Source organism: Amblyraja radiata, chromosome 27 (assembly GCF_010909765.2).
Source record: "Amblyraja radiata isolate CabotCenter1 chromosome 27, sAmbRad1.1.pri, whole genome shotgun sequence".
Classification (NCBI taxonomy): Eukaryota; Metazoa; Chordata; class Chondrichthyes; order Rajiformes; family Rajidae; genus Amblyraja; species Amblyraja radiata.
The window spans coordinates 16,254,753-16,281,557 of NC_045982.1; the positions used below are offsets into that span (position 1 = coordinate 16,254,753).

At 41.5% G+C, this 26,805-nt stretch overlaps 1 protein-coding gene across 1 annotated transcript in view; it reads right to left on the bottom strand.

The window, feature by feature from the left end:
• LOC116988504 (bone morphogenetic protein 7-like) overlaps positions 1-26,427 on the bottom strand; it is a 50,387-nt gene extending 23,960 nt beyond the window's left edge. The window contains exon 1 of the mRNA XM_033045269.1: positions 25,659-26,427. Within this exon, the coding sequence (XP_032901160.1) occupies positions 25,659-26,052 (394 nt within the window). The 5' untranslated portion in view covers positions 26,053-26,427. The remainder of the gene's footprint in view (positions 1-25,658) is intronic.
• Between the last annotated feature and the right edge of the window lie 378 nt (positions 26,428-26,805).

Below are 26,805 nucleotides of genomic sequence, written 5' to 3' on the forward strand. Positions count from 1 at the left end.
CTGTGTTTGTGAAGGAAGGAACTGCAGATGCTGGTTTAAACCGGATAGACACAAAATGCTGGATTAACTCAGCGGGACAGGCAGCATCTGGAGAGAAGGAATAGGTGACTTTTCGGGTCGATACCCTGCTTCAGACTGAAGAAGGTTCTCGATCTGAAATGTCATCCATTCCTTCTCGCCAGAGATGCTGCCTGTCCCGCTGAGTTATTCCTGCATTTTGTGTCTATGTTGATGTATTTTCTCCACATCAGTCTTGTTCAACATCCTTATATTTACTGAAAAAAGTACAGGAAAACTCCAATAATCTGGCCTTTAGCCCAACCATTAGTTGGAATATGAGCCTGGGCTCCAGAGTGCAACCAGGGTGTGTGGTCAGAGCCTGTGTCTATATATTTCCTGTTCCCTTTTATTCATCGGCCTCACTGCAAAATTTACTGTATTAATGTATAACATGTAGGAAAGGTGACATAAAAACGTGTTCAGGTATTAATTGGAGTCATTTTCAATAATCCAGAAAATCTAGAAACAAGGAACTGCACATGCTGGTTTACCAAATAAAGGCACAAATGCTGGAGCAACTCAGCTAGGTGACATTAATGCTGACTCAGCTGCAGGGCTCACAGATGGGGAGCAGCGAGAGAGGGGCTCACAGAACTGCCTTTGGAGAGAGGAGGAGAACTACTTCAAAGTAGGCACAGCTTGAGGGGATTTTGCAGTGTAGTGGTGAAATGTGGAAGCAAGGAATTGCAGATGCTGATTTACAAAGAAAATAGTCACAAAGTGTTGGAGCAACTCAGGGGGTCAGGCAGCATCTCTGGACAAAAGGAATAGGTGGCATTTCGTGTTGGGTCCCTTTCCCAGAAGAAAGAAAATTTGTTAATCCACCACCACCAAGTGCAAAAGAAGCTGGATTATTGGTGATTAATTAGAATGCTTACTTGGCTTCACTGCTGGTGTCTTGAAATTGTTTTGCCTCTTTTATGACAGTAGTCTGGTGGTTGTAGTATTAACCCGATTAACTTCCAGCAGCAGGTTACATGCACTCATAGTTGAGTACACATGGTCAGTATGAATCTGCCTTTGGGCTTCTGCTGTTGTCAACTTGCACTCAAAGCTGATTCAGTCCTTCGTACCTCGGGCCCTCCAGATGCAGAACCAACCCTGTCCAAGAACCAGCTGGGAAAACTTTGACCTCTGGCTCAACTACACTGCGGCTGTGCAGTGGTTAAACCTGTCAAAATATCTGAGCATTCTAACTGTCTGCTACATACAAAATCCATTCAGAAGCGAGGAAAAAAAGCTTTAAATAAGCAAATAAATAAATATATCAGAAATGATTAAAAAGTAAAATGCTTAAAATAATTATGGACATTTAAAAACATTTCAGGTAAATGTAAATTAATTCCAAGAGATGTGAATCATTCAGTATTTACCCAATTCCTCAAAATATTAATAGAAACTGTGGAAGAGAAATATTCAGCCCATCGAGTCTGGGACAGTTATAAAAGAGCAATTCAGCTTAATCGCATCATCCAACACCAGGCTCATAGCAGATCATGACTCTTCACTAACAATCCAAGTACTCTTTAAATGGGATGGCTGTTCCTGCCTCTATCATCCTTTCTATCAGTGGGTTTTTGTGTCATTTGTCAAAGTGCAATTGCAGCAGGTAGATTCCCAGTGTAAGTGCTGGGGAATTCTTCATCTTTACACAGCATTAGAGGGTAGCCTTGAGGAGGAAAAAAGCCGTGTTAAGTTTGGGGCTCTTGCTCTTACAAGAGAATTCTGATTTTGGTGGCACTTAAGCAGAGCAAAGTGGCGAGCTACATTATTCTTTCCCTGTGAGCCCTTTTAACCACCATTTACGTCTTTCCCTGAGATCTTGTATTCATCCCGACTATCCCTTCCTATCTTTCATGTTGAATAATTTGTGGAGGGCGTTTCACTCTTAACTTTGTGAATTTATTCCATGTTCAATTAGTTGAGGAATTGAGGAACACATTTACTGAAAGTATCAAAAAATGAAGCAGAAAATGCTTGAACCACCTAGCAGATCAGGCAGCAGCTGTGGAAATACAATTCCTCTTCATCCCTTTCCCTCTGAAATATAAATCACACTTGTTTTCTCCCATTGATCAGAAACATTCAATCTTTTCTGTCCCATCCACAGACATGACCTGACCCATTGAGTAGATGTGGCACTTATTGTTTTTGCATTTGTTTAGTGTGAGTTTGCCAATTATATTTATTTAGTCTGCATTTTAAAGGTTTAAAAAGGCCACTAAGTTGTCTTTCACTGAAGCGTTAACAAACATCCTCCACTAATCCATTTGTTTTTAACTCTTCTTTGACAATACTTCTAAAACCAGAAATATGGCTTGTAGCCTTTGACGCATTTGCACCATGAATCTACTAGGTGTTTTAACTAATAGTTTTTATATGAAATCTGGGTCATTTATAATTATCATTTGAAGATGAACAGCACCAGTCAAATCATTCCTAATGCATTTACCACCCTTTTGCAAAGGTCAATGGAAAGTCGAATCTGGAAGGGTTTGTGACAAGTGGCTGTTCATTCCTGCCCATGTATTGCCCCACAGAGTCATAGAGTCATACAACATGGAAACAGACCCTCATCCAGCTGGCCAAGATGCCCATCTAAGCTAGTTCCATTTGCAAGATTTAGATCCATCTACCTCTAAACCTTTCCTATCCATGTACCCGATAAAAAGGGTAGTGCAGCTGGTGGAGTTGTTGCCTCAAAGCACCAGAGACCCGGGTTCGATCCTGACTTCTGGTACAGTTTGTGTGGAGTTTGCATGTTCTTCCAATGAATGTATGGGTTTCCTCCAGTTTCCTCCCACATTCCAAAGACGTGCAGGTTGCTATTTTGAGCTACTTGACTGGCGTCACAACGGGGTACTTGACTGGCGTCACAATGGGGACCCAACGGGTCCACAGGTTATCTAGTATATCTATCTATATTACTAAAAGTCTGATCTTGACCACTTTTGGCCCACTGTGCTGCGATTTCCGCGAGAACGCCGCCACCTATGGCCGTCATTTTTGTCCACCTCGCTCAGAGCCCTCCTCTGCCTTCATGGACCAGAGGATTTTTCCCATTGATGACAAATCAGAGAGATATTAATGTTTTTTTAAAATTCACCATTCTCTCTGCTGCCCCTGCTGGAGAGAGGGGAGGGGGGGGACTATAAAACCAGGAAGTGGTGTGCCTCACTCAGTCTCTGCAAGATGGATGAAGCCAAAGGGTCACGTCTCTCTGAGCTCTGAGTAACACTGAACACATGTCTACTCAACTGTGAGTCCTTTTAATGTGGTTTGAAAATGAAAATATGGTTTGTTTGAAGTAAAAAGGCACTGCCTGCAAATGGTTGTTTGGGTGCTTTGGCAAAGTTAAAAGGCACTACTTACTGCAAATGGTCGCTTGGGTGCTTTGGCTTGAAGTTAAAAGCACTACTTACTGCAAATGGTGGCTCGGGTGCTATAGCTTGAAGTTGAAAGGCACTACGTACTGCAAATGGTGGCGTGGGTGCCTTTTGCTTGAAGTTGAAAGGCACTACTTACTGCAAATGGTGGCTTGGGTGCTTTGGCTTGAAGTTGAAAGACACTACTTACTGCAAACGGTGGCGGGTGCTTTGGCTTGAAGTTGAAAGGCACTACTTACTGCAAATGGTGGCTTGAGTGCTTTGGCTTGAAGTTGAAAGGCACTACTTACTGCAAATGGTGGCTTGGGTGCTTTGGCTTGAAGTTGAAAGGCACTACTTACTGCAAATGGCGGTTTGGGTGCTTTGGCTTGAAGTTAAAAGGCACTACTGCAAATGCACTTACTTCCTGTTTGCATTGTATATTGATTTAAGATAAAACGCTACCACTTGCGGCTGTGATTTTTGGCCATCTTACTCAGTCCCCCTCTGCTCAGCAGGTGCAGAGAATTCTTCCCATCAATGAAAAATAAAAGTGTTATTAGTGTTTAAAAAATGTTGAGAATCTCTCTCCTGTCAATCACGCCATGAAGGCCACACCTTTTCCGGTGGGAGGGGGAGGGGTTATAAACCCGGAAGTGTGGGTGTGGCTCAGTCTCTGCATGATGGGGGAGGGAGAGGTCACGACTCTGAGCTGTGAATCAACTGAACACACTGAATGGCTACCGAACTGTGAGTTTGGTGTTTTGTGTGGTTTTATGGTGGTTTCACCCTGCATGAAATGGTATGAAGCTGCATTTGAATTTGGTGGCTTTGCACCCTGCTTGAAATGGAATGAAACTGCACTGGAATTTGGTGGCCTTGCACCCTGCTTGAAGTGGTATGAAACTGCACTTGAATTTGGTGGCCTTGCACCCTGCTTGAAGTGGTTGGAATCTGCACGAATTCGGTGGCCTTGCACCCTGCTTGAAGTGGTAAGAAACTGCTCTTGAATTTGGAGGCCTTGCACCCTGCTTGAAATGGTAGGAAAATGGATTTGAATTTGGTGGCCTTGCACCCTGCTTGAAATGGAATTTCAAGGAATAGCCATGAGTCAACTGTCAGCCCACCAGCTGTGAGTGAGCTGCCAGCAGATCAGGCTTGAGGGACTTAGCTGCCACCCCAAGAACCCATACCAGCGATCCAGAAAGCCCCCCCACTGGCCACCAATATTGGAATTGGTGGAGAGGTGGAATATAGCGTCAGGGGACCAGCCCTCCCATGTGAACATGGGACCCAACAGGTCCCACTTAGTCTAGTATACTTATAAATGTCTCGTCTTGTTTCTATGAGTGTGAGTGTGTGTGTGTGTGTGTATATGCGTGATTGTATTTTCGCCAAAATGGTACACAATAGCACAAACATTTTTGCAGAACCTTACACAGCTTTTTCCTGTCGTCGGTGTAATGTTTCCTTCAGATTTGATGTTATATTTCACAAGTTATTGATATTTAAAGTTTAAAAAAATCAACTTTGAGGATAATAACTGCCTTTGAGTGGAAGATTCTTCCAGCAGCTTCCAGTGATGATGTCACAATGGCATCTCACAGTTGTCCAATCACAATGGGATCTCATTTACACAAGCTGCTGTGAAGATTCTGAAAACCGAAAATGACATCACAATGTGATCGCTGCTGCCAATGCACAAACTATGAGACTGTTTTTACATTGTTGTAAGGAGAGAGACGTAGTTGGGGAGATTTAAAAGTTTTAAAGTGACATTTAAAAGTTGGATTTCTTCAAATCTTCACTGGCAGTTAGGTCACAATGCCCTACCAGCTACGATGTTTCTATCCTACACTGAGTCCTTCACAGCAAATGTACTTCAGGTAAAGAATCTGCCAGCCTAACCCAGCACAGCAAAGTTTAATGATTAAATTTGGATAACAAAAGATAGCCTTGTTGGTGGCACCTACATCACATTAAATCTTAGTGCAATTCAATTTTTAAAAAAGTTTTAAATGACCTGCACAATTGGGGGGCTTTGGGTGAGTGGTGTAATATTTAATTGGGGACTAGGTTGCGTTGGAGGAACGGGTGTGGTGGAATCTTACGTTGGGAATGGGTTGTGTTGGGGACCAGGCCTCCTGTGTGTTAGGGATCCAACGGGTGAGTGTTGGATTATTGCATTGGGGGAACGGGTTACGTTGGGGGAACGGGTGAGTGGTGGAAATGGGTTGTGTTGGGGGAACGGGTGAGTGGTGGATTATTGCGTTGGGAGACGGGGCCAAACGGGTCCCACTTGGTCTATTGTATATATATATATATATATATATATATATAACTAAAAGTCTCATCTTGTATGTATGTATCTTCCCTAAGTACCACCTAAGTGGCACACGATAGCGCAACAGTTTTAGGGGCGCCTTACTCACTATTTACCTGCGGTGTGGAATATCAAGTTTCGTTATATTTAATAAATTAAATCACGTTATAAACTTTAATGAACTTTATACTGTGAATGGGACAGGTTTCAAGCATGGCAGCTGCTCCCACTTGCCAGGCCCGTCAGCCACACCTGCGCAGTTGGGGAGGGTTGCTGGACCCGGTATCCGTGCATGCGCTGTTGGGGGAGGGTTGCCGAGCCCGGCGGCAGCGCGCCTGCACAGTGCGCTCCCACTTGCAGGGCCCATCAGTCATGCCTGCGCAGTTGGGGGAGGGTTGCTGGACCCGGTATCTGTGTGTGCGCAGTTGGGGGAGGGTTGCCGATCCCAGCGCCATTTTCAGATCGCCATTTTGATTTAATACTTCCATGTGTACTTGACTGGCATCATAACGGGGACCCAACAGGTCCATGGGTCATCTAGCTGAGCATAAAAGTACATTGAGAGGAAGATTCCTGGAGGTATGCACTGAAAAAGCTCCATGGAAGATGTGAGTCTAGGACTCAGTCCACTCACAACTGTGGAAAGGCTATTCACAGGCAGACGGACTAAAACCGTTTGCCATCTGCGTGAGAGCCTCTCATCTTCAGGGACTTACTGAGAAGGCTCACCACATTAAAAGGAACAAACTTACAATTACAATGCTTCTTATCCTACTTAAAGTATCTTCTGAGATCATCTAATCTGAAGAGTATGATGATCACACGCACTGGGCTGGGCTGCTGCCCCAGAGGAGCAGACCATCCGGAAATCATTGGCACAGCTTCCTTTCCTTGTGCAAGATTTTGTTCATACTTAAGACTTTAATTATAATCAAAAGGAGTATAAAACACAGGGAAAATATAACAGTTATCTGTAAATGAAATAGTTGATTTAGAGGTTATTTTCTATTGGATATAACTAGCCATCCCAGGCAGTTTTTCAGCAGATGACATGGCAAGCAGTGACTAAAATATAAAAAATGGTGGATTTCAAGCAGTTGACTCGATTTTGGCCAAAAGGTGTAGGATGAGTTGGTGGGTCATTCAGCCACTCACAAATGCTCTGCCATTCTTTAGGTTCCTGGACTATCCGACATTTAAGTCCACTTTCCAGCTATTTCTCCATAATCCTTAATTTCCTTCCTGATTAAAAATCTATCTATCTCTGTCTTAAATATACCCACTTCACTCTTACTGCCCTCTGCAGCCCAGAGTTCCAAACATTCCTAACCCTCAAACAAAATAAGAAATGTTTCCACATCTTTGTGTTAAATGGACACACCCTTAGTCACAGACCTTGCCTTCTGGCTATATAAGAAACATCTTCACACAGCAATTACCCAATCTTGCATCTTTAGAAACTGATAGGTCTCAATAGGATCACCACCCATTTTTCCAAACTCCAATAAGTCAAGTCCTACCTATTAAAACTATTCTGCACACACCAACCCCTCCATACTGGGCCCGGTATCCGTGCAATGATCTGATGTATCACTTGGTGAACTTTCTCTCAACTGTCTCCATTGAAATAATATATTTCCTAAATAGGGAGACTAGAAATGTTGACAGTGCTCTACATGGTTTCACTAGTTGGAGTCAGACTTCCTCTCTGTAATACTCCAGCCCATTTGAAATAAAGGCCAATATTCCAGTAGCCTTCCCTGTTATCGGCAGTACATGTACGAGCTTTTCATGCATAAGGGTTCACTAAGTCTCTTTGTGCCGCAGTTTTCTGAACTAATTCTCCAATTAAATATTAGTTTTTTTTTGTTCTTCCCTCCAAAATAAACAACTTCGCATTGTCCCACATTATGCTCCATTTGCCAACTTTTATCACCACTCACCAATGTTCTCAATTTTTTGTAAACTGTTTGTATTCTCCTCACGTCATACCTTCCCGCCTATTTTAGTGTCATCAGCATCTTTGACCACCCTCTACATTTATTTTCCCCCTTCCAAGCCATTAGCACATATTGTACACTATTGTGGAGCCAAGGCTTTACAGTTGCCAATAGTTGCGAACACACAGACAATGAAGTAGTCCTCGTTTACATACAGCAAGACCTGGACCACATTCATGCACAAACAGCTGTAGAGTGCGTTCCGTTTACACAATGAGCTACTTTTACTCCCAATCACTACTTCCCCAGATCCTCCCAGACTACCACCAAAAACACTGAGGACAGGAGGAAATTCCCTTCCAAGATACATCCCATTGTGACTCAGTAATATAACATCATAATTTCTGGATTAAAGGCCTTAGATTTCCTTATTTAACCACACCGTGAGAGTCCACACCCCAGCTGCATACAGTAATTGCTCAGTTACCCAGGGATAGGCAATAAAGGGACAGCCACGTCATACAAGTAAAATAATTAAACTACTGATGTCAAACTGGAAGCCAGGTAAGTGAGTTACTGTAGTTACTGTCATGTAGTCACTGGCCCTACCTCCCCTAATTCTCCCATGTGCAGTTCTCAGCTGTTCAGCTACAGAACCTTTCCATTAAATGTGCTGACTCCATCGCCAACTTAGTTTTGTATAACAAGATTATTTAAGCCAACCATGTCTGTTGTTCACAGTGTTCAGAGAACTTTGTGATGTGTTGATGTATTTTGTGCCAGAACAAATCTCTTGCCTCACCCTTATCCTTCTCCGTGTGTGGTTTTGGATCGGATTCGAGCACCGGAGGTCAAAATGTTGCAAGTTAGTTCTTATTTTACGCTCTCCTTGTTCTCTCTGTTTTACAAGCCAACCATTGGCTGACCTCTTTTCATACTCTTCCTGCCATCTACTTTTCAAACTCTTACTAGACATCTACTGCCTTCGGGACTTCCTGGGTAATGGATACACTGACCTTACTCCGTGCAATGGCAGAAACTGCTCCAAGACTTCCGGGAGAGGGGAGTCTGTTGTCACTGCTGAAGGTGCAGCCACTCGTCACCCTTCCCACCCAGAAGGAACATGTGATTACGGTGCACATGTTTAACCCACATGTGCTAGTTGTGGGTGTCATCAGCTTCCTGGCTCGTTACGTCAAGGGAGTGGGAAGCTGTGTCAAGCACGAGTCCGTGCCCAAAGTCACCCTCATCCTGACAGCCACCTTTGTGTGTAGCTGCATGTAGAGCCAAAGCACGTGGGCAGCGATTGACACTACCTGCTGAGGTGCTATACGTCTCCGGTGTTGTGGATGATGGGCCTGGCACGGAGGCCTCGCAATGTGCCAGTGCGCTGGACATTGCTGCACCACCTGTCCTTTGTGGAAATGTTCATTCAGACCAACACCTTTGACCACAGTCCATCGGGCAGTAGTCAGCACGGAAAATCCTGTCGGCACTGCAGGACAAGGACTCGATGGATCCTGTGGTGTGGTTCCCTGGGCACACTGCCCAGTTAGTCTGGCGAAAGGCCTCATAGCCAGAACTCACCAACAAGCACCAAGACCTTGGAATCTTACCACTGATGCATGCTGCCCTCGGGATGGCTGCTACACAGAGGAGACAGTTGCCCACCTCTTCACAGAGTATGGATTTGCCAAGAGGGTCTCCAGTGTGATTAGGTTCCTTGTCACGGTTCATCCCGAACAGCTCCATAATAAATGACTGATTTACGGGCTGTTCCCAGTGATACATTCGGAGATGGATATCAAGTACTGTTGGAAAATCACCAACCTGGTGAAAGACACTCTTTGGTCTGCGCGAAACTAGCTGGTCTCCCAGCACAGTGTGAGTTGTCCGTCAGGGAATGTTGCGGACTGGTCCACTCCACACTGCAGGTGAACGTGCTGAGTGACTCATAGAAGCTTGGTGCATGCAACGCCTAGGTTCTGTAGGGGAGGACTACAGTCTATAGTCCATCTGCTACTGAACATTGAGGGCCAGAGACCAGTCGGTTCACCCCTCAAACAAGGGAAGGGATATCAGCCCAGGGTGGCAATGGTGTTATGTTTAAAAGATAGATGTGAACACTTCTGAGTCTGACACTTTTGAATGTAGACACTGAGAACGTGTAAAGATTTTGTATACATTTTTAATGCTAAATAAAGTTTATTTTTGGAGAAAAAAAAGTGCTATATAAGTGACAGGGAATTGGCAGTCATTTACATCTTTCATGTTTATTGATACATTAGAGAATTGTGGGTGAATTTTAGATCCACTGAGCTTCTGATAATTCTAGTTTTCGGCAAATTATTTAATTTAGCTTTTTCTGCCATTCTAGAAATTCACAAAATAAACATGTATTGAAGATGAATTCAACAGTGGAGCTACAGGGCACTAAACATTACTCTGACGCTAATTTTCTTCCGCAATTCCACATATCGTCACAGTGAGTCATCCCATGTCTTCTGATTAAAAAATATGCCTTTCGGAAGAAATGAGGAAAATTCAGTGTGAATCAAACACACATTTCTATATGAGCCACGACTAATATGTTTACAAAGTCCAATGTTGTAGGGAATAGAAAAGACGTATGAAAGGAAGTTGGATTGGAACTGCAGTTCGGTCAAAAACGAAAACTTCAATAATGACAATAATTGCACTGTGTAATTAAATCCAAAAGTGGACCTCTATTTTGAAAATCAGACAAGCTGCGTCTAGCTTTTATTTAAAAATCCCCTGCCCAAGCTGGGAGAAACGTACAAGGATTTAGCTCTTTGTTGGAAATGAGGCACAGAATAGCATCTAAAGAGGGAGATGCCACACAGAAAGTAGGTTGTAGGGAAGAACTGAATTTCATAGACTTTGATTTACTTTTTGCTTCAGCATTTCTTGCCTGAATTAATTTTGCACACTTAAGTAAAAATAATTACTTTGTTCATATGAAATAAGTTAGCAGTCATCTATCCCACTCAATGGGGCCTCAAATTCTCCAAGGAGCTGCTCAGAAGAGCCATTAGCAATATCAGATTGTAGAAGGTTCCTGACCCAAAACACCACCTATCCATGTTCACCAGAGATACTGCATGACCCACTGAGTTACTCCAGCACTTTGTGCCCATATTAGCATTATCAGACAGGTTCCAAATCTCCATGTCTTTAACGCCTCGCAATCAGCACCTAGTCCTTTTTTTAGTAACAGGATTGAAAAGATGCTGATTGTCATTGGAGTCTCTGAAACTAAACCCTGAGTGTGATCATTGCAGATGTCAACCAAGTACAAATCTTTGAACTAAGATGATATTTTTTCTACAGAAAGAATGTGAATGCTAAGATGGTTTTCCTTAGATGGTGATGTATGTTCCTAATAAATTATTTTCATATATATCCAAATCTAGGATTTATTGTCAATTCAGACCTGTAATCCATTCTAACATCAAGTGATGAATATATCCGCAATTTCTTTGTAAGTTATGTCATCCATGAAGATTTGCTTCATAAACAAATCATAAACATAGTGAATCATGAAAGAAAACTTGAAGAGTGAGTATTCAGTACAGAATGGAAATGGAAGCTGCTCTTGTGCTTTCCATACATGCTGTATGTCGACATTTTATATTTCATCCACAGTTTTAGAGCTAAATGCAAATTGCATGCAAAAAAAACCTTAAACCAGACTAAAGTAATCGATAACATAGAGTGCAGCAGAACAATTGCATTTCTAGTCCAAGATGGTTCCAAATGAGTCTGTCTGGGTGGGAACCAAGAGGTGGAAACCAGAATAACATTTTAACTATTTTTGGACAGCATGGACACAATGGGTGGAATGGCCTATTTAAAAAAAATATATGTTCCACTACTTATAAAATGCCTTAGCAAATTGCAATTCATAATTGTAATGTTATCTCGTGTGGAAGTGCAGACCATTGCTAACCCTTTTGCAGGAGCATTAATTCACTCCCACAATGAACTCTATGGAAGTTCACTCACCCATGCCTTACAGCCAGCAATAGCTGGGGTGCATTCATGAGGTAAACCTATCTGGGCAATGGCTTTTTGTGGGACATCAAGGGGATCTGTTGGACTCAAAAGAGACCTTCCAAGAGCAATTCAATACTGTGCACTACGGACATTGATGAAATCATTAGGAATGCATCTGACACCAAGAAACTGTCAGATGCACATGAAAAGCCATGGACAAACTGGTCCAATTTCAGGACAATATTGTTGTCACTCAGTAGATATTTTCAATTAATTCTACTTCAACATTGAACTGATAATTCTTGTAACTTGGTTTTGCCCAAAGGGCTAATGATTTCTCTACCACGAAAACAGACTTGTTTAGTTGGTGAGGAGTCACAGGAACAGGTGTCATCATGTGGTCAGAGTGTGAGTCTTAAATCAACGGAACATTAAATATAAATGTTTTTGTCAATGGGAGGAAGCCACGTATGAAGCTGGTCATCTGGCACCCTCACCATTTCAGTGCAGGGACCACAGCAGATGTGTTCTATAAACTGATAAACCACAGCGTGAATTAATCAGTGTTGTACAAGGCAAAGCTTGTCCAAATGTTTCTCTGCATACAAAATAAAACGTGGTGTATTTTCATCAATACAAGATATAGATTATTACTAAGAGTGAGCTAGTCAAGGCAGTTTCACATGGATCCGCTTTTATATTCCATCCCTAAAAGTTGGTCACATTGAGCTGAATATTGGGCAGTGAATTGTAGCAATATAATTTTTGGGAAATATGCTGTATTTCTGCCCCAACATTTTATCATTGCCCCTTTTCTTCTCCCCTTTCAGATTACTCGTGGGAAGGTCACTTTCAGTGGCCATGTCATCAACTGCGCAATTATGTAGGTTGCTTCAAGACAGGAAATTTCCACTCCCAGGAGAGCTCTGGGACTGCCCACATTGCTTTATTTGTTTATTCGGGATGTATTTATTAACTTCTCAAAGCAGCGGATGCTGGGGAATGAACCATTCTTTTGTTTAATAACCCTCAACGTTGTACCACCACATTGAGACACAGTGAAGGAAGATTTATTCTATGATCAGCAGAGGATTATTATCCAACACCCTACATCTTTGCAGCACCTGTAAGAGGAATTTTACCTTTACATTGATTTGCTTTTGTAATTCTTTGACATTTAAACGGGAGGTGAACAAAAACAGACGAGACCGTATTAAAGTCAGAGCAAATTCAAGTGGAATAAAGGAGGTTTTAAATTTATTCATTTTTACAGATATGGATGTTGCTGGCTATCCCTAAATGTCCATCCCTAAATGTCCTTCGAAAGATCATGATGAACCGCCATAATGGGAAATACATTGAGCACGTGGTCTTTGGACTTTTGTAAATGGCGCCAAAATATGGTGACACGTGCATGTGTGAACTATGCAAAAATAATCTCACTGTGCATTGCATATGTGACAACAAAGACCCATTGAACCATCGTGCAAGGGCACAACTGAATGGCTTGCTGGGTCATTTTCAGATGGCAGTTAAAAGTCAACCACTTGTGTGCAGCCACATGCAGTAAAGACCAGGTAAATCTCCTTCCTTGGAAGGCATTTGATAGGGGTTTACAACAATTCAAGAGTTTTGTGATCACCCTGAGTCTGTATTGAGCCTAATCTCGCTTATACCAAGTGCGGCATCAGTGGAGTGTTTCACCATCAGAGGTGCCAACATTTGGATGAGAAGTTAATCTGAAGTTCTGCCGGCACTTGGATGGACATAAAATATCTCATGGCACCATAAAGATGTCCTGAACTATTTTAATTCCATATTCATCATAAAAAAAGATTGTGCTGTAACTATGTTATTGGTATTTATGCGCACTTGATACGTGTAAAGTGACTGCCCAGAGAATCTTGAATTTTGAGTAAAAAACAAATTGCAGGAGGAATTCCGTTGGTCTGGCAGCATCTGAGGAGGGTAATGGGCGGGACCGGGACCCTTCGGGTCGGGATCCTGCTTTAGATTGAAGAGGGGTCCCATCCGAAACATCGTCAGTCCATTTCCTTCCACAGATGCTGTCTGATCCGTTGAGTTTGTCTTGTAGTTTGCTTTATGCCCATTTTCCTCCTTTATTACAGCGACCACACATCATAGGTTGGTGGTGAGTTGAGGTTTCCTGAAGTTCTTAAAGATTTTTTTTATAATTTGCTGAATGTTTCTAAAATGGGCAATGTTAACAGCCCCCTGTCTATTTCTGTGCTGGCAATAAATTGCTTCCCTTTATCTGAAGCTATTTAAGATTGTGTTAAGTGTGACATAAATAGATTTGCAATTCATTCTTAAATGCAGCACGAAAGCAGATCATTCTGCTCTCCTGCAGGCACCCTGACAGCTCTCTGATTTGTAGAAACAATGAACTGCAGATGCTGGTTTATACACGATAGACACAAAGTGCTGGAGGAATCAGCAGATTAGGTTGCATCTCTGGAGGAAAAGGATAGGTGACGTTTTGGGTCGGGACCCATCTTCAGACTGAGACGTCATTAATATCAGAAATGTTATCTATCCTTTTTTTCATGACCAGCCTGACCAGATGATGGTCAGGCTGGTCATGATGCCTGACCAGCTGAGTTACTCCAGCACTTTGTGTTTAGCTCTCCAATTTGTCCTATTTTCCGGCTCAGCACCAAGAACCTTGTATGTTTTAAATAACACTTCTTCAAGCTTTGTTTAATTCATTTTTGTAGGTTCCCAATAAATCAGCTTCCCTTAACTTTCCACAGTGCATTCCAGATCACAACAACTTACTGCTGCCTTTAGTTTTAGTGCCTCTCACTTTAACCGTGTTTCCTTTGATGACTTACCTCACTGCTACTGAAAAAGTATTTTTTTAAAACTCTATCATAATGTTTTCAATTTTTTACACTTGCATCAAATCTCCTTGCACTTTCTGTGCTCAGAGGACAACAATTCCTGCCTCTCCTCACTACTAAAGTCCTTTATGTCTGATAACATCCCAATAAATCTTTTCTGCACCTTTTCTAAACTCGATACTCCAGTAGCGATATAACCAAATCTTGGTCATGGTTTTGCAGAACTTCTGCACTTTTGCACTCTAATCTCTGTCAACGTAGCCAAGGATTCCAATAAAGTATATATTTTTAATGAGAAATCTCAACTTTTCCTGCTACATTCAAATATCCATGTACATATACCCTCAGATCTACTATATGTTCTAGTACTCCCTTTAAAACTATATCATTTCACTCAGCTTTTTTATTCCCATTAAAGTACATCATTTCATATTTCTGTTGCATCTACCCATGTCAGCAGCCTGGCTACATCTGTGACTATCAACTTCATTGCTAAACATTTGCAAATCTTAGTATTAATATTAGGGTGGGACAGTGGCGCTGCAGTAGAACTGATGTCTTACTGCGCCAACAACCTGGGTTCGATCCCGACTATGGCCACTGTCTTTGCTGAGTTTGTACATTTTCCTGTGACTGCATGAATTATCTCTGGGTGCTCTGCTTTCCTCCCATACTCCAAATACACACAGGATTGTTGTAAATTGGCTTCTGTAAATTACCCCTAGTGTGTAGGATGTGAAAGTGGGATAATATAGGACTAGTGTGCAGGTGATCAATGGTCGGCATGAACTCAGTGGGCCAAAGTGGGCCAAAGAGCTAGTGGGCCAAAGTGGGCCAAAGAGCTAGTTTCCGTGCTTCATCTCTAAACTAAACTGAACTCATATTAAAAGGAGGAGCAGATTATAATTGAAATCATGGGGAACGTCACGATGTACTTACTTCAATTCCATGTAATTATTGTTTTACAGGACAATTGTAATTTCCTGAACCAATTTCACCTGTTCATGTTGTTTTTATCCAAACACCTTTAAATATGTTAACATATAAATCCAAATTATTATTTGCCTCTCATGTAACAAAATAACATTTTGAATAAATTCAAAGTGTAGTTTATGTAATGAATTACACGTTCACTTAAAAATTACTTTTGATGTTGTTTTCCTTAAATTGCTGGCAGGTTGGGATAAATGGTTATTACTGGGGTTGTAACAGAATGCATATTGTTGCAGCTTAACTTTACCTCAGTATCTCCCACTTTCACATCTACACAATTAATTAAAAACATGCAAAATATTAGTTCATGCTAAATGAGACAGAAAAGGAGTCCACACAGATCACTTAGAATGAGAAAGATTGAATACTTCAGACACGACTTTTTAAAATCATAAATGAAAAAGCCCCTGGTATTAAATTTCTAGTGATTGTTGCCAGTTTTCTGCCCTGAGTTTGCTAGAAATGGGAAAAGTCCCAGGCAACTGATGTCAGCAGTTACAACACACATTTACTCTCTTCCTCCAGAGTATTCAGCTGTTCCCACACAGAAGTTACAATACAAAGCTAGACAAACTCCAGTGCCTGGGTCTCTATTTCACACAAAGTTAAAAGGAAAGCTACCCTCTTCCCCAGAGATCCTATATAGGACCACCGGTATTACATCTGTGGGAAAAGTACTGTAGTACAGTACTAACATTGAACACACAATGGCTCATTATATTAGACACAGTAGGTCAAATTTAATTGAGTTGTTTTAGTGTGTATGCATTGGTTTTATAATGACCTATTTTCTGCCTTTAGAAATAACAGAAAAAATATGGCAAACATCATCTGCAATTTATTGATTTGCATCTTTTCTGTTCCTTCAGCAGTTCCTCAGAATTGGTTTCATTCCAGTTTTGTGTGTTGACTTGGTGATGCGTTGTACACCGAGCCACAGCTGGGCAGGAGGCACTGGGTGGGTAGTGTGTTCATTCTGCTATTCACTCTCAGCTTTTGCACACTCTGAACAAGCCTCCCAAATGCTCCTTCTCCATTTTGAATAAAACGGTGAATCGTGGTGGTGTTATGCTTTGTCCAAAGAGGCTTTGATACTCTCCCTGAATCATCGTAACCTGGTAAAGCTGCAATGATGCTCAGAATAAACATCTGCCAGATACAGGTCGTCTACTAACCTGCATCCTTTCCACAATAATATTCCTTGACAAAATCCACAATAACATCCTGGAAATTCAGAAGGTGTTCAGTTTGAAAAGCACGCAAAGTGCTCAAATAACGCAATGGGTCAGGAAGCATCTCTGGAGAACATGGATAGATGATGTTTTGGGTCAGGACCCTTTTTCAGACTGATTGTGGGGGGGGGATGAAAGGAAGCTGGAAGAGAGGTAAGGCAGGACAAAGCTTGACAGGGAATAGGTTGAAACCTATTGTTCTTTAACTACAGATGCTGGTTTATACCAAAGATAGACACAAAGTGCCGGAGTAACTCAGCGGGTCAGGTAACATCTCTAGAGAACATGGATAGGCGACGTTTCGAGTCTGGACCCTTCTTCAGATTGATGTTAAACTTTTTTGGTGTTTCTTAGTTTTACAATAGACTCCCACTATAAAAAGTAGAAGCCTGATCAGCGAAAGTGCTCAGTCAATGTACAAAGTAAAATATTAATTTTAAACTATAAATTATATTATATGATGTTTAAAATGTGTGTTTGTTACAGCAGCAAAATCTGACAAAACAAAACTAACATGGGAAGAGCACAACACTTTGGAGAAGAGACTCGACTCGAAATGTAATCATTCCTTCTCTCCAGAGATGCTGCCTGTACCGCTGAGTTACTCCAGCACTTTGTGTCTACAAACATTTTGCATGTTCTTTCAGCTAACTGGGACACCCAGCATAACTGAGTGGTGTGACATGGTCTGGTATCTGAGGCTACTACTCATTGAATTGCAATGTCGGTATAGAATAGTCTTTCAGTGGAGACAAAGTCATTCCCCAAAGCAAGGAGCGAAAACTGAGAAAAGTGAGTGACCTAGAGAGAAAAGACCAAGTTAGCAAGAGCAGTTTCTCAGCAACTGGCTTCATAACACTCAGAGTCAGGCCACTCCAATGATGTTTGTTGCAGCAAGACGCTTGAAACCAATTAAGGGAGCAAAAATACATTTATGAAGGCACATTAGCCAATGTTAAAATATTTTAAACTAATCTCCTTCATCTTAACCCCTCTGCTTCATGCTATGACGAAGAGGCGAGGAAAGTGTCTGGCACCAATACTTGTTTCTTTGTGGAGAGGAACCTTTTGTCTGCTCACCACTTTCTCCAGATTCTACATCTGAAATTAACATATCATGTGTTGTGGCACTGATTGGAAGATGCAGCTTGTGAGGGGATCACATATTGTATAATAACTACTGGGAGTCTATTGTAAAACTAAGAAACACCACGTAAAGGTTTAACAAGTCTGAAGAAAGGTCTCGACCGGAAATGTCACCTATCCATGTCCTCCAGAGATGCCTGACCCACTGAGTTACTCCAATACTTTGCCTTTATTTTTAACAAAAGAACTTGGTCTTTTATTTTTCTTGAACAGCATCTCAGTTCCATTTATGGCAGGCTGCCAAAATACAATGTCTTGTCAATTGGCAGTGTCTAGAAAGATATTTGATTCAGTCTTCACTTCCTGAAAGTTCTAGCAATAGTTTAAAAAGTTAAGATAAAAAACATTTGGGTGGATTAGAAGCTGAAAATGTCCGCGTGAACTAATGGTCTAATGCGGTCTTTTAAGAAAAGGAACTTGACCAGACTGCAGGTTCATGAGGGGGATGGCAGGTTGCCAAACTGAATGTGCAGCATTTTATGTAATCAGGTCAAGATTTGCGAGTCCCCAGCGTCATGCTCAGGCTGCAATGAATGGTTAACAAGTGCTCGCTGCAAAATTAATTTAATTTGCAACTTTGACCCTGATACGAGTTAAGTTTTACAGAAACAGGTCCTTCGGCCCACCGAGTCCACGTCGACTATCTGTCACCTGCACACTAGTTCTATGTTATCCCACTTCCGCATCCTACACACTGGGGGAAATTTACAGAAGCACATTAGGCTACAAACCTGCACGTCTTTGGAGTGTGGGAGGAGACCAGAGTACCGGGAGAAAACTCACAGGGTCACGGAAACAACATACAAACTCAGCACAGCACCCGTGGTCAAGATCAAACCCGGGTCCGTGGCACTGTGATGCAGCAGCTCTACTGCTGTGCCACCGTACCGCCCCTGAAATAAAAGAAACCTTATTCTTTAGCTGTGCATTACCTAGTGAGTTTCAGCAGAGTGAATCATTTTTGTTCCCTTTATAGTGAGGAACAGATGACTAGATCTGCAGCTCCAAAACTTTCAATCAACATGATCATCCTTGTGTCACTCTGGGTTGTCTGTAAATCAATTGATTAAATTAGATTGATACAAAATGCTGGAGTAACTCCGTGGGACAGGCAGCATCTTCTCTCCAGAGATGCTGCCTGTCCCACTGAGTTACTCTACCATTTTGTGTCTATCTTCGGTGTAAACCAGCATCTGCAGGTCCGTACACAAAAAAGCTGGAGAAACGCAGCGGGTGCAGCAGCATCTATGGAGCGAAGGAAATCTTCAGAAGGGTTTCGGCCCGAAACGCTGCCTATTTCCTTCGCTCCATAGATGCTGCTGCACCCGCTGAATTTCTCCAGCTTTTTTGTGTACCTTCGATTTTCCAGCATCTGCAGTTCCTTCTTAAACAATCTACAGTTCCGTGCTGCACATGATTAAATTAGATGCTCTGGTAAGTCACCAATTCTATTGTCATCAGATTTTGCACTCATCTTGAAATGGGCAGGCGGAGAAATGAAGGAGGATTTGCCACTAGAGATCTGATGATTCTCGTTGTCTGAGAGAGACTGAATTAATCAGCCAGCCTTTCCCATGGAAATAGGAAGCCTAATTATGAACACTGAAACACGGGTTAACTGTTGCCGTTAAAATCTGAGGGTGATTTTCATGTCCATTAATACAGATGGCGCCACCCCATTAAACAGCTTACAATCTGTGTGTGGCCCAAACTGAGCAGTGAATGGTCTCCCTTCTCTCAGTAATATGGTAAACAGAAGGTTATCTGTCTCACAGGAATACTTTTTTTGTAGGGGATGGGCCACTTAATTTTATTCCGTACATTAACACCAAGATTGCTGGGAGAATGCTTAACAGATTGCAAGATTGTTATTGGTTGGAGTTGTGCATCAACTGTAGTTAGGAGTTTGAGTCTCAATGACTTGAGCTGTTTTGCATATGAAACTGTAACACTTGTCTGATTCAATCCATTGCAGCTGTATGTAGATTGGATGCTTGGATACAATAACAGCATAGCAGGTGGATGACAGCATGGCAGCTCTCATTGGGAACTGCTTTCCCCAGCCTTAATGAGCTGTCTTTGTTCGACCCCATCCTGCCCAGCCCTCTGGCTGCAATTAATGAAACACGGCAGAAAGCATTCCAACCTGCCTTTTAATATTTCATTTGTGTGACTCCGAAGCCATCAATACCATTAGAGGTGTGCAAAATCATGAGAGGAATAGATCAGGTAGACAGGCGCACAGAGTCTCTTGACCAGAATAGGGGAATCGTGAACCAGATGACATAGGTTCAAGATGAGCGAGTTTGGAAAGATTTAATAGGAACCTGAAGGGAAAAGGGCCTTTCACGACTTAATTCAGAACCTCTGCCGAGTTTAAAGGACCTAAAAAAAAATCAAGGTCATGGTGTCCCCAACTATGTTCACGAACTCCTACGAGTATGTCTACGAATTCCCAACCATTTTTTTACTCGTGGACATTTTTTATCGGGCTGGAAAAAACGTCCCGACTTACCTGATGCCACAAGTACCTACGGCTGGCATAACGAAATGCTACGATATATCTACGACCTCCTACGGACTCGTTACGAACATTCTGCGAGTTTGAATCAAGGGGAAAACTCGGGAGAATTTGTGAATAACTCGTGAAATGGGGACAGGCCCTTAACTTTTCACACAAAGGATGGTGGGTGTATGGAACAAGCTGCTGGAGCATTAGTTGAGGCAGGTACTATCGCAATGTTTAAGAAGCATTTAGACAGGTACATGGATAGGAGAGGTTGAGAGGGATAGGGCCAATCGCAGGCAGGTGGAATAGTGTTTATGGGACATGTTGTTTGGTGTGGGCATGTTGGGCCAATGTTTCTACGCTCTATGACTCTATCCAACCAAGCTCATCTCCAAACTCATGGAACTTGGCGTCAGCACTCCCCTCTGTTACTGGATCCTCGACTTACCGACCAACAGACCACAAACAGTGAGGATAGATGACAAATCATCCTCTAAAATAATGCTCAACACTGGTGCCCAGCAAGGATGCGTTCTCAGCCCCCTACTATACTCCTATACACTCATGACTATGCAACCAAATACCAATCCAATTCAATTTACAAGTTTGCAGACATCATCGCAGTGGTCCGGATATCAAATAATGATGAGACAGAGTACAGGAAGAAGATTAACCTCATAACCTGGTGAGGAATTGCTGTGGAACATGATGTTATAAGTCAAAGAAGGAGCTTTTAATCAGTAGAGCTATAGGTTATAACTCTTGAAATACACATTTGGGCATATTTCTAAACAGGGTAAGGGTTTCTACCTCGACCACCCTATTCAACTGTAAATTCCAGACTCCTACCAAGCTCTGGGTGAAAAATATATTTTCCCATTAACCTCTGATCTCCCTGTCATTTATCTTGAATATACACTGGGTGATATCATAAGCGCTATTCTCATGCTTCTATTCAACTCTGCTTTGAAATGTGCACATCATTGCAAACACCGACCTCATCTTCCTTTACTCCCCGAGTTGTAATGTTGTCACATCTATGTCCAGCAGCTTGAATGTTTGAACTTCTCTCTGAATCAGCCCTAACAGTCATCAACATCATCCTTTGTGTCTGTGATTTTGTGCATCAACCCTCCTTAATCATCTTCATCTGCCTGCAGCCGTAGTGATTGATGGTATAATCTTGCTCTGACACCTCCTGCGGAGCGGAGTTGGACTGAATTGTACTGTTAGCGTACTGCTAACTCCCAGTTCCAGACAAAGGGATGACATCTGCTTCTCTTCCCACTCCCATGTTTCCAACTCTCAACTACGGTTCTGTCCAGTGGTATTTTTTTGTACACAAAATCTGCCGGTGCATATGACTAATAAATATTCATGTCATGTCGCCAGAATACAAGAAAAATGCTGTTGAACGTTTTAGAGGAGCCAATATGGCTTCAAAAAAGAGCACTGGTTCTATCCTGTCACCCCTCTCTCTCACCTCCAACATCTCCTTTCACCGCAATCCCTCTTCAACCCTCGCAAGGGAACGTGATCACAGACGGAAAGAAAACAATAACTTTGTATCAAATGCTTTCAGCTTTATGAGTAGTGGAACATGTAAGCCATTGCTCCACTACCACTCCTTAACTAAAGCAGACTAAGAGCTGATGAGGATCAAAGCTGGTCTCCAGCTATAGTCTGAGACAGTACTTTTTTGAACAGAAAGATGCCGATACGCCTATAACAGTTCATGCGACACTGTAGGGTGCTGTACATTGATGACGTTTCTAAACTGTTTAGAGGTGCCGGCGTGCTGTACAAAAAAAAAAGTATTCCAGCTGTGTCTTTCCTAATGCGTGATGAATGCTAGGATACTATGTTCGGCTTCAGAAACATGTCAAGTAATTGAACATGGGGAAAGCCAAGGATGTGGATTTGAAATAGGAGGGTGGGATTGGAACACAAGGCAGTGGTTGGCTTTTATTTATTTTCAATGCCAACTCCAAGGAACATTTCTGTGGCTGAACCATTTTTATGTGTTCCTGCTGTGTGGTTGAAGTCACAAACTTAAGTACAACTTTCAGGACTACTGTGCCTGGTTCAGCTTGTGTGGAGACTTGTGGTGTTAAAAGTTGAAGTATTCACTTTCTCCAATGATGCCCGAGTTGAGGAATATATCCACCATTTTTTGTGGATGCACTGTTAGTCATTTATTTTTCTCCTAATGAAATATATATTATACGACAAATGCTTTTTTCAGTTTGGCCTAAAATGCATAGTTCACGTAATAAAAGCAGAAAATGCTGGAAACACTCAAGCATATCAGGAAAAATCAATGGAACACAAAACACGGTTAATGTTTCAAGTCAAAGACCCTTTGAGAGAACTGGTATTGAGAGAGATAGTTTTACGTTGCCGAGAGGGTGGGGGAGGGATGGATAGGACAAAGAGAATATCCCTGATAGAATGAGGCCAGCGTTGCCATGGGGCCCATCCACAGATGAAATCATCCCCTTGCCAGGTTAATGAGGGAAGTAAGAGAGAAATCAGGGAGCATATTAGCTCAGAAATGAGTGCAGTTAGAGAGAAAGAACACAAAGAAAGGAATTAAAACCTGTAAAATGTGGTTTTAGGAACAGTTCACAGGTCGGGCTGTGCAAATGGAGAGGGGGGAAAAACCCAGAACCTATATTACAGATGAATGGCCCACAGGAGAACAGGCCCTTTTCCAATGCAAATATGAGATCCAGTATTAAGACTAAAAGATGATGGAAGATGAGATCCCAACCTGAATAATCACCTATCCATGTTTTCCAAGGATGCTGCCTGAGCCACTGAGTTACTCTGACATTTTGTGTCTTTCCTTAGTTATTTTGTGGATCTGGTTTCAGCCAAGTGAACGATGCGATTCCTCAGCGGGAGCTGATTGAGCATGAGCCTCAATATTGGAGATGGAAGAGGATGTTGGTTTGGTTTGTTTATCCTGTGCATTTGTGAAGGCACTGTTTATGGTATTTGAATAAACTCACAAAACAAATATGTATGCAGGTAAGGAAGAAAGATTGTAAGGAAGGAATAGCCCAACCAGAGCGAACCAAAGTGAAAGCAAGCATTGTTGAAAGAGTCAATCATCTTTGCCTCAACATTTGGAGCCGTGCCTCCGGTTACCCAAGCCCTAAACTCTGAAAGAACCATTTTAACCAATTATCTTCAGCTACCCACAGTCACCTTCTCGTAAAATTGATTACACTGTAATTTTTTCCAATTAAAGTCTTTTGATCTATACTATTTTTGGGACTATATGAACTGTGGGCCTCAGGAGAATAAGGCAATACTTGTTATCAAATGTCACGGTAAATATAAACAGAAGCACTGGTTCAGTTCAAATCAAAATATCCAAAAGTTTCTGACCTGCGAGTTGTGCAATGAGAATTTTATTTTTTCTCTTTCTTAATTCAAACTCAATTTCCCTCTCTTTATTTTCCATGGCTATATCTGATTTTATTTTAAATTCGCCAACTCTGGTTTACATTTAGATCTCAATCCTTCCACTATTTTACAATCCTTCATTATGAATGATTAAAGAACAAATACCAGCCCTGGTAGCCTAGAATAATGTGGTATAGTTCAGGGTAGTGTTTCTGGACTGACAATCCAGAGGCCTGGATTAAAGAGGTTTACAATGACAGGAGTTTAAATCTTACTCTCATCTGGGGAAGTTAAACTCAGGTAATGAAATAAATCTGGAGTTGACAATAATGAGCTGGGGAGGCAGAAACACGTATTATCACCAAAATCCTTACAAAATCTGCTTCAATTATCCTGGACAATATGCCTGGATAACATTGGAGTTTGAACTGCTAACAAAGTGGTTGATTCTTACCTGCCTTCTGAAATGGCCCAGTCAAAGGCAATTAAGCATAGAGAAGAAATAAAGGACTTGCCTGCATTAGCCAAATTCTGTGAATGAAATAGTAAACTCCAGATGGCCTGTTTACCTACCTATCATTTCAGCAGCGTGCCACACAAAAAATGTTAAAGTCTAAAAATGCAGAGGGAATTCTAACTAAAGGCAGTTACCTCCAGATGTTCTACCGGCGTGAGATTATGTGTTACCATCATTGTTGTATGCATGGCGTGAAACTCAGCTTCTTGTCATGCAGACGGAAAAATACAAAAGTAATACGTTTCTTTAGGATGGGAGACTCTTTGGAACCAAAGCAATTTATAGCGAACTTCCAAATTTTCTGGGACTTTTTAAAACTATACAGCAACACTAAATTATGGACTCAGGTGGGTACATTTATTCAATGAGGATGATAGTATCACATAGAAGCTACAATAGAGAATTTTCCATTTATCATTCAGTTGTCGTCCATGGTTAGGAAATTGCTATGGTAGTGACTGGATTTTTAAAAAACAGCTCAGCAAACAGCTGCTCAGTCGAGTTAATTATTCTGTAATTCTGTAATTCCAGCAGAGGTTTCTCAATTTAGTGTTAAGCAGCATTAGATTCAAGAACAAGGTGCAACTAAATCTCATAACCATTCAACAGATGAAACTTGATTTTATGTTTCCAATTTTGGGACACTGCAAAACTTTGAAAACTACATATTGTTAGTAATTCAGCAAACAATGCCATTCTCATAACATGTATTTATAGAATCAAGAGGAAATTAAACAAAGTACCAATCTTTTGTATCAATATCAATATCTATCCATATTGGAAACAGGTCTAATAAAGTCATTAGTTATTAAACGGCTTGGTACTCAATTAATTAATCTCTGCAAACTCAGAAGATAAACATCTTGTTAAAGGAGCTAACCTTGACTTTTGTTTAAGATATTTCCCAATATAGCAGCAAACTCATACATGAGAATCCACAGCTCGTCATTAAGGTGCACCTGAGATTTTAGATGATTTTAGCACTGAATGAAATGGGTCAGCTGCACATCAATATCCATCTACCGTGAACATCAAGCAATTCAAATAAATCGACATTGATTCAATTTCACATAATCTCACTAAGGCAACGTCTTTGTGTAATCTGTTCAATTAGAAGTTACACCAGAACTACTGAGAAACCAAAATATGATTTCATCTTCCATTATTTGCTAAAATGGTAACTATTTGGTCAAATTATACCACAGGCTGTACATCAACAAGAAACCAAATATGTTGTGTGACAAGTCTAAAAGTGCATTTGTTTTTGCACACACTTACCTACATTAACAAAGCTCATAACAGTATCTGCTTGACGGAGGAATGTCTGTTCCAGGGCTCTGTGTGTGGTCTGGAACACCTGGAAAGGCAACAAAGCCCCCTGCCACTGGTCTGACTCTTCAGTGGCCACAGTACGATAAAGATCCAGCATGAAGACTGGGGCAGAAGCCAATTGTTTGATGGAGAGCAGAGGTTTGGGTCGGCGAGGTAGGCCCAGAATAGACAAGATCTCTTTTTGCATCTCACGCTTCTCCCTGTTGTTCAGTCTCCGATGGATAAAGCTCGAATGGGAATGCTGCTTCACCAAGCTCTCAGTCACCAACTCCACAAACAGTGCCAGCAAAGACATCAGAAGAAAAACCATCTTGTCACATCTCTGCATCCCAGCCATCATCAATAACCTTTTTTTTCTTTTTATTTTATCAGAGAGCTGATAGAAATCTCCGTATTGAAAATATCGAAAAATTCCTCGAGAATTCTTCACAAGCACGTAAATATGAATAAAGTTTCTGAAGATGCCAAATGTCCGCTGCAATGAAAATAAAAATCTCACAAGTGAAAAGAGTTGCAGAGATGTTGAAAATAAAACGTGCTAGAAGTTTAGTGCCGCTCTTTGATAGTTATGGCTACCAGTCAAAGCTTAAATGGATCCATGAGTTGTCATTTCTTCAGCAAATAAGTTGCCTACAATTGCAGACTTCCACATTCGGCTGCTGAGCCTGCAGAGCCTGTATTTATCGAGTCTGAAGCTGTTGAAATGACTCAGCTGATTCCCCAGGGTACATTACTATCTGACTGGTTTGGCTGTTGTGGGATGATAGGTACAACCCTAGGCCATTCAAACACCACAGTATCCGCATACTCCAGACTTGAGCCTTGCCATCTATATATAGACTAATCACAGCATATTCCGAATCTTGAGGTTACACAGTGCACAAGCTACTGCTCCAATGCAGCCCGTCATTTAAAACGGGCTTAACTCTTTCATTTATTTACTTTGTTTGTGCTCATTTTTCATTTAGATAGTCAATTTCCCAGAGTTTTTATGCCGTGTTTAAGTTTTGGATGTTTGCAATTTGGCTGTTTAGTTTGTTTTACGAGTTCCATAAAATTCAAACTGAACTTCATCTGCTTCACAGCAGCTCCA